General features: G+C 60.2%; 1 protein-coding gene across 1 annotated transcript; it reads left to right on the top strand.

The window, feature by feature from the left end:
* Positions 1 to 814: 814 nt before the first annotated feature.
* Positions 815 to 5,227, top strand: LOC309629467 (uncharacterized protein). Its single transcript, XM_082393528.1, has 3 exons — positions 815 to 3,025; positions 4,057 to 4,292; positions 4,717 to 5,227. The coding sequence occupies exons 1-3, from the start codon at positions 2,961 to 2,963 to the stop codon at positions 4,740 to 4,742; spliced, it is 327 nt and encodes a 108-aa protein (XP_082249654.1). The 5' UTR covers positions 815 to 2,960; the 3' UTR covers positions 4,743 to 5,227.
* Positions 5,228 to 8,963: the final 3,736 nt, after the last annotated feature.

Genomic DNA, 8,963 nt, shown 5'->3' with positions numbered 1-8,963 from the left:
TGCTCAGCTGCCCCAGAGCTCCTGTGAGCAGCCCCTCATCCTGAGTCATTTTGGGGTCCCCCGAGAACATTCCATGTCTGGCCACTTGCTGGGGGTAAAAACGTCCAGACTCCCCTGAGGGAAGAGGGGCCGAAGGCTCCTGTTGGTGGATGTAGAGGGGGGTGGGGGGCGTCCTTGTCCCTTGGCTGGACTGTGCCTGGGCTCTCCCCACCCCCAGCCTGCTGCGCTGGGGCCTCTGCGTAAGGAGCGGCTGGATGACCGTGGCACCTCCCTGGGCGAAAATGCTGCTCTCAAAAGGGACAGCGTGAGGCCGGCAGGGCACGTACTCTGCACCCACAGGGTCCCCGGAGAGGGCCGGCGGGGCAGCCGGAGGGCGGGTGCGCAGCTGAGGGCGGGCGCGGCCAGCGGCTCGGACAGCCGGGCCAGCGCGGATGAGTTGCGCATCTCTGCACGCGTCTGGGGCTGTGTCCCAGGAAGCCGGAAGACGGGGCCTGCGGCTTAGTGAGATGGAGCTGTTTTTATGCAGCTGCTTTCCCGGGGCAGCCACTGCCCAGGGGAGGGGGGGCCTGGGGGCCGCGGGGAGCGCAGCTCAGGTGCAGGCGGGAGGGGCAGAGGCCGGGGCGGCCCCCACCAGAGGAACGGGGAACAAAGCGCCCTCCTCCGGGCTCGGCTCCCCATCAGACACGGGGGCTGGGCCCGTGCGCTCTGGGGCCCCAGGAAGCGGTGAGGGGAAGAGATGGGGGGGAAGGCTTCGGCGTCAGGAGCCTGGGTGGGAGTGGGCAGGGGGCTGCCTGGAAGGGGCCTGGTGGTGCCAGGAGGGGCTGATGCTGGGGGTGGTGGGAGGGGACAGGCACGTCCCGGATTAAGGCCCAAGGGCTCTGAGGCCACCCTGGTCCCCTCCCCGTCTCCTTCCTCCCCTCTCCCTGTCCCCCCACCCCATCCTCACTGCCTCTGAGACTCAGAACGGGTCTGGGTACCCTGCTTTCCCACCCGGGGAGCAGGGCTGGTGAGGTGGGCTCGGCTTCTGTCCAGAGCAGCTGGGGGGCTGGGTGGGGGTCTGCGTGAGGCTCTGCATCCCAGGGAGAGAACCGCCACCGTGACCCTCCCGAGATAAGCGGCCGAGGTGGGCGGGGCGGGGGAAGGGGTTGGGATGCCGATGGCCCAACTCAGCTCAGAGGCGAGGAGGCGTCGGTGCGCGTTTGGGGCTCCAGGGACGGCAGCCCCGCTCTCGGAGGCCAGGCCCCGGGCTGCCAGCTCTGTCCTGACCTGTGTGCTCACGGCAGAGCTGGGAGGTCAGGGGGGCCTTCCCGTGCCAACTGGAGTGGGTTCGATGGTGGCCCCAAAATATGTCTATGTCCTGACCCTTGGAACCTGTAAGTGTGACCTTATTTGGAAGTAGGGTCTTTGCAGATGTGACTGAGCTGAGATCCCAAGGTGGGATTATCCTGGGTTACCCGAGTGGACCCTAAATCCAAGCGTGAAGGGAGGGGCCAGACAGACCAGAGGCAGCCTCCCTGGGGGCCCCCGTTATGAGGGCAGGTACCAGGCCGGCGGCAAGACCCCCGTGCACGCGTGTGCAGCGTGGGCGAGGACAGCGGGACGGAGGCCGGGGGCTGGGGGGGCCGTCCTGGAAGCCCAGACCCCGCAGGTCGCCTGCACGGCCGTGTGGCCCCGCCCCAGGAGCGGGCAGCGGCCCCCGCGTCTGTCTGTCCCACCGTTTTCTCCCACAGGGCTGCCCCGCCCAGCGTCCCTTTCCTGCAGGGCTGGGGCTTTCCAGCCATTACTCACCGCTTTCCCGGTGTCTGTCCATCTGCGGCCGCTCTGACTTGCCTGGAGCTTTTCATGTATCTCCACGCTGGTTATGTAAGGAGAACTTTACGCGTAACCAGGGGGGCTCTGCTGTCCCAGGCCTGGGGGGCTGCACCAGCTCCCTAGGACGCTGGCCAAGGTTCCCAGCGCTCGGACGGGTCCATGCAGTGGGCGCCCAGCCTGCTCGCACCCCCCATGCACCCCCTTTCTGCCTCTGCCTTCCTCCTTCCTCTCGTAATCAGACAGCAAGCAACGCTAGGCCGAAGGGCAGGCCCACCCCACCCCCTGCCTGGACAACGATGCTTCTGGGACCCTGAAAGAGAGACAGAGTGAGGGTCCTGCTGAGAGGCCAGGTAGGGGGTGTTGAGGCAAAAGCAGGCGGCTCGCTCGGGTGGGTCCCCCAGAAGCAGGTGCTGAGGCAGTATTCCGGGACAGTTAAAGTGGGAGGTGACCCCAGCGCACCAGGAGAAGAGCGGGGCAGGGCAGGAGCCAGCATGTCCCTGGGAGACCAGGCCACCTTGAGACTGAAGGAAGAGAAGGTGTGGCCAAGGCCCAGCTCACGCTGCAGAAGCTGCGCTACAGAGAGATGCCAAAGCATCTTAGACGCAGCTGGCGGTGAGGGAAAAACGCCTCCGCTTCCCCCAGGCTCAGCCTCGGGGTTCCCAGCAGAGCACGGCATTGGCCACACCGGGCCACAGGGCAGCAGAGCCTGGGACCCCCAGCCTCTGGGGTCAGGTCTGCCCCAGGAGCCGGGCTTGGCGAGGGGGTCTGGGGGCTCACGGGCCCAGCACCTCACATGCCCCGAGAGGCTGGGAAGGGAGGCGTCAGACGGGAGACCGCGGTCAAGGCCGCAGACTTCGCAGAGCCGAGCGTGCCTGGGCACGTGAGACGGTGGGGCTCCCTTTTCTGCAGGGGGCGGGGGCAGGCTGGCGGCGGCTTCCACCCTGGGGAGGCCCCGCTCTTCCAGAGACGTCCCCTGTATTTCCCTCGCCAGCGTCTCCGGAAGCCAGGGCTCTCCACTTCCCGAACACTCCAGGGGCCTCGCTCTTTTTTATTCCCAAATAGGAAGTCTCTGCAGCCCTCTGGCCAAATATGTGGGGAGATGACTTCATTTCACGCAGAGACTAACCGGCAGGAAGGTCGTGACCTAAATGGACGAGGAGCTGATAAGAAGCGGAGGAGAAAGGCAACCGGGCCTCTTCCTGGGAACCAGCAGGTCAGGGGCACGTCGGGGGGACGGTCTGAGCTGCGTGCCCCTCGCTGCGGGGGCCTGGCCTCCCGGCTCCTGAACAAGGACAGAACACAGCCCCTCCCCCAGATAGTCCCGCTTAAAAATACTACGGTTCAACCTGATATTCCCGCGATGGGGAAATGGTCCTAAAAAGAAAAGCTTTCACACGTACACGGTTGCATTGTAATCATCTGTCGAAACGCGGAATCCCTCCATTTGCTGCAAAACGTTGAATCGGATTGCTGCCCGGTGCTGAGGTTGAGACTAAGAGGATATTAACTTCACGTCTATATTCTGAGGGGTTGCAAGTGTCGGGCCCTGCAGGGCAGAACTGTCTCCCCGACGTCGCAGCTGCTGTCCCTCCCTCTGAACCACCACTTCCTGTGCGGGAATGGCCCCGAGGGTCCCCCGCGGGTCTGAGGGGGGGAGGGCGGGGGTCCCTGCCCTCAGACAGAGCCAGGCAGGCTTGTCCACACAGAACAACACTGTCTGTTGTTTTTATTATTATTTCTGCAGCCACACCTCCTCAGGTCCCCCTTCCTAACCTGGAGCCTGCAAATAGCAACACCGCGGGTTCCCAGGACATCAGCCTCACCAGGGCCTTTTCCTCCCAGCACCAAGGACCTCACTTGGCCCTTGGGACGGCAGCAGTGATCATGGGCTGGAGCTCTGGGCCCAGAGCACTGCAGAATCACGTGGTTGCTCAGGAAATGCACGTGGGCTGGGGGGACAAACTGGCCCTCTGCCAGGGGCTTCCTGGAGGAGGGGCAGCTAAGAGATGGGGGATATCATGGTGGTGGGAAGGAGCCATGGGGCTGGGGGCGGGGTCAGGAGGGAGCAGGGCACCAGGCTGGGAGGTTCTCGAGCATCGCCCGTCATTGCCCACAACGGCCTTGTGAGGCCAGCGGGAAACTGAACTCGGGAGGGGCGGGCACTTGACCCCGACGGTGGCCTAGGAAGGGCAAAACCAGGAGCCCCCCCTCGCCTGGGGCTCCACTGCCAGGGCCTCTCCCCAGGATTGTCCGGGTGGAGCACAGGAAAGCCTGGCTCAAGGAGCCCACAGCCTGTCCAAGACCACACAGCGGTCAGCGGGGCACCAGGCCTGAATGCAGCCCCTCTGGGTCCCCTGAGATCCAGCTGCCGGGGGAGGATGGAGGAGAGGTAGCGGCTCCCGGGGTCCGGACAGCGGGGGCACGGGTATCGAGGCGACAGAGCTTGGCCGCGGCCACCGTCCCAGGTGGGGATTCCACACGTGAGCAAGTGAAGGTGGGGCAGGGGGACGAGGCGGCGGGAGAGAGGACAGAGGCCCCGGGACACGGGGAGGGGACCGCGGCATCCAGGTGAGGGGTCAGAGAGGCTCCTGGCCTGGGTGGGGAAGGGGGACCTGAGTTCACCAGCCAGGCCAGGCCAGTGGCCCCGAGTGGAGAGACAGTCCCCAACACTGTCATCACCTGTCCCTGGTGATGGCCCTGTGTCCGTATCAGCTTCTGCCGTCACTCCCATTTCCCAGATGAGGGGACCCACTGGCCCGGGGTCACATGACCAGGGCCTTTCCCTCTGTTAACCAAAACTCCAGCAATGGAGACCTGATTGACATAAAAAGAGTGTTTGGGGGTTTGTTAGGACTGCAGCCTGGCAGACACAGATTCCAGAAATGCCTGAATTGTGTTCTGCAGGACTACGAGACGGGCGAGACTTGTAAGGAGAAAACCGCAAGGCTACAGCTAGTTATGCGAGTTGTTTATCAAGAATTACAGTTGGATGTAAGTCAACTATACTTCAATAAAAAAGTAAAAAATAAAAAAGTAAAAAAAACAAATTATAATTGGAGCTGGTAAGAAGTGAGGTGTTTGTTAAGCGAGGATTGGTTGGGGTCTGAAATGGTTGCGTAGTCACGAGGGGAGACCTTGAGATCCCAAGGCTGCAGCTGACAGCTGCCATTCTGAGTACGGCTTGGGGTGCCTTGGGTCTGGTGCAGTTCAGAGAAAGTTCAGGTTCTCGGTGGGGCAGGGACGTGTCTGACACCAGATCCTCAATGGCCTCCGAAGGACATTAGTCACACACTTAGTCCTGTGGGCCCGGAGCCCTGGCTGAGCTCAAAGACCCACAGGGGGTTCAAGTCATTCTCAACCTCCTCTGGCCCCAAAGATCCTTCCCCGCCCTCAACCACCAGGTAGAGCAGGCGACCTGGCCCCGGGCCCATGTCGGCCACCTGCCATCCGTGTGGGCTGTGGCTGGCCTGTCACCTACAGGGCCCAGGGCCCTGAGCTGGGCGGGAGGGCAGACCCAGACATCAGCAGTCATCGGACAGCCATGTGTGAATGTGCAGGGCCAGCGTGTGACCTCGTGGGTCAGTGTCTCCAGGCTCAGGCCTGCCACTGTCCCAGGCCGGATTATAGGAGAGTGACACAGCTTCCAAGGAGAGAAAGCCCAGCTCTGTGCTGGAGGCGCCCACACCCAGGCTCTCTGCCGCAGACACGAGAGTGGAGGCCGCCCTGCGTCCCTGGGGCACCCTGGGCTTCCCGGGGCCAGCCTCCACCCTGGGCGGCCGTCAGGGCTGCCGAGCGCGGCCAGCTCCACGCCGAGGGCACAGACTAAGGGATTCTGAACGAGTCCCACCGCCCCTCTGCTCTCCCAGGCGCCAGCCTCCTGGCCCTGCCTGGTGTCACCTCCCTGTGGAGCTGCCAGATCATTCCCCACAGCAGATCGGACCCTGAGTTGGCAAAGGCTCAGGCCGGGGGCGCAGTGCCCAGGGAGGCGGGTGTCTCCCCTGAGTGCAGACAGAGGGGTGGGGGCATCCTGCATCCCTGCGGACCCATCAGTGCAGGAGGGCGGTGAGGCTGTGGTCCCCAGGGACCCAGCGTGAGGCAGGTGGGGGCATGGCACCTTCCTCCTGTAGTGTCCACATCCCCGTGTGTCACCTGGACCGTCCGCTGTATCTTTAAACCACCCGGCAGCCCTTCATAACGGGCCCAGTGGACCACCAGACTCTGTCCCACACCTCCGCTCCCCTTTCTCCCTCTGTCAGCCCGAGCGTCCCCACCTGGCCGCCCTCTCGCACCTATAGGTTGTCAGGTGACCCACATGGCCCACCTTCTCCCCTTTGCACCAAAGCCAGCGTGGATGGATTCTTCCGGCTGCAACTGAGAATCTCAACAAATTCAGTGTGTGCTGGGCTAGGGGTGCGTTTTCAACCCACACGTCGTGGCTTCAATCCTGGTCGCTGCTTCTCTGCCCCCCTCTGCCCCGCTTTGGGAGCTCCTTGTGCACGTGTTATCTACACTCTGCCCCTCTCAGCTCCTTCTGTGTGTGTGTGTGTGTGTGTGTGTGTGTGTGTGAGCTCACTCATGTGATTAAACCTTCACCTCTTTCCTCCCTGTTTTGCCTTCTGGAAGCTTCCTCGGTCTGTTTTCCACTTCGCTCACCCTCTTTTCAACAGGTACTCAGTCCTCGCCCATCTTCTGAGTTTTTTGTCTCAGCGACTATATTTTCCGTTTCCAAGACTTGCCATTTTCTTACGCAGCTGTTCTTGCTTTGTATCTGCCAATTGGCCTTCCTGGTTCCTTCGAATGGATGTCATTGCTTCATTTATTTCTCTGAGCACTATAGATTGTTCAAGAGCTTTTATCAGACACTCCATACACTTAACTCCATCTGGAATGAAGGCATGTTCTCAGGATGGATTTGGTTGGCTCTTCCTTTTTGTTCTTTTTTTTTTTAAAATGAGGTAAAATCCACATAACATAAAATTAACCATTTTGAAACATACAATTCAGAGACATTTAATGTATTCTCAGAGTTATGCAATCATGACTGTCTCTTAACATAAAAAAAGAAGTCTTCTTTTAGATTTTAGATTTTTAGGGTTTTAGATTTGTGTTTGCAGACTTATTTTGAGTAGTTGTTTGCTGTTGTTTTGTTGTTAGGGTTTCTGCTTTTGCTTTGTTTTTGGTCCCTCCCTGTCTAGAAGGTGTGCGGCCACCTCCAGCGTCTGTCCAGCCCCAGGGCTCGTGCTGGGCTGTGAGCTGCTGACCTGCAGCCATTCTGGCCCTGTTGTGGGCCTGCTGGGACCACACCTGGCTGTGCTTCTCCCCTGTCCTCCTGCAGTGTCCTGCCAGGCTGGAGCGCACAGCATATTTCCAACCTAGCCGCTCACCCTTAGTTTGGGGCCTGGGTCCTGGCAGCTGGGACCCGTCACAGGGGCCAAGTGCAGACCCACCGACCTCCACCCAGAGTCTCTGGACCTCAGCTCTAGCCCTGCTCACAACCCACTGAGATGATCCCATGTCCAGGCTACAGAGGCACTAATCGTGTTGTTGAGCCCTGTGGTCCTCCACCACCGACCTGCCGGGCACAGGGGAGTGTGGGGTGTGAGCTCAGAGACGCATGTCTCACTGGGGTCTGATTCCTTTCCTTTCCCCCTTTTTTGGGGGGGTGAAAACAAACCCCTCCAAGTTGGGCATTTGGCAGCAGGGCTGTCCTGAAGGAGGAAAGTCTCTAGTCTACCTCGGGGGCTTCAAGCTGGGGTGCAGCACCTGAGCAAACCCCCACACACTGAACCCCCTTCAGACATCAGAGGCAGGACACACGTGCCAACATCCCCAGAGAAGAGACTCGGCATCTGTCGAGGGGTAAGGACTGTCATATCTGCTTAAAAGCAGGAGCCAGGGAGGGCGGGAGAGAGAAGGCGGGCCAGGCCAGAGGTGGAGAGAAGCTGGGGGGGGGGGGGCCAGCCCCAAGGGGCCCCAGGAGAGAGCTCAGGAATCCCGGCTTGGGTGGTAGGGTGGCTGGGCCCTGCCGCCCTACAGACAACCCTCCCACGCCAGGCAATGGACATGCCCGTGACCCCTTGTCCCCTGGTTTAGGGACCATGCTGTCCCTGAACAAGCCCAGGAAGCCCCGCGGGGTCTCTGCAGACGCTTGTTGGGACCACTGATGGGACCCTCCACAGACATCAGTTCTCTCTGGCATCCCCGCAGACCCACTCAGGCACTTTGGGGCGTCCTGGGAAAGAGTTTGGATCAAGATATGCGAAATCAATTCTCTAAAAGCCAATTAACAAAATGACCTTAATTGACCAGTTTTCTGGAAGTCAATTCCCTAAATGATCCATTTACCAAAACTTCAGACAGATATTTTAAACCTGGTCTGGGCAGTTGGCCACAGCAGTTTGCCAGCAGAAGTAGGAGCAGGGGTGGATAATTCTGGCCAAATACCTTAGCCAGGGTCAAGGGCACATTCAGAAGAAAAGACAGTCGGTCAAGCTGGACCAATGCATATTGGCAAAAATGGCCACCAGAAAGAGAAACTTTGGGGGACATTCTCAGTTATTCACAAATAGATCACTTGGGTCCATCTGGCTCTGGGCATATGGGTAGCAGCAAACTGATCTAGTTCTGAAGACACAGTAGCAAGTAGAAGTCAGGAGTGCAGTGGAATCCCAGCTGTTCCAGCGCTGCTAGCTGTGTGACCTCAGGCTAGTCCCTCTCCCTCTCTGTGCATTGGTTTCCCTGTCTGGGTGATTGCAAGGATTAAAAGGGACCACAGAGCCCAATTAGTGTCTTCGGAGGTCACCACGCTCCAGGTTCCCACTGTGTCTCCGCCATCAGCACTCAGGGCCATCTTTGGGTCCATTCACAAGCTGGCCCCTCAGTGCATCAGGGCTTGTGTTTCAGGAAGAAATGAGCTCTGCAGACGCTTCCCTGCCAGGCCCTGGGGAAGGGGCAAGCCGAGGGGCTTCTCCTGGAAACCCCCAGAAGCGCTCTCTCCCGCTGCTGTGTGGAGACACGGGCGATGTGCCAGCCACCCGTCCCTCCTGGCGCTCCAGTTCAGCAGTCTTTTTCTTTCTTTTTTTTTTTTAATAGTTACTTTATTTATTTATTTTTGGCTGTGCTGGGTCTTCATAGCTGCGCGCGGGCTTTCT

The sequence above is a fragment of the Balaenoptera borealis genome (genome assembly GCF_965194805.1).
Source record: "Balaenoptera borealis genome assembly, chromosome: 5".
Lineage (NCBI taxonomy): Eukaryota > Metazoa > Chordata > Mammalia > Artiodactyla > Balaenopteridae > Balaenoptera > Balaenoptera borealis.
Note: the sequence above shows the minus strand (reverse complement) of the source record. Positions and strands in the feature narration are given on the sequence as shown.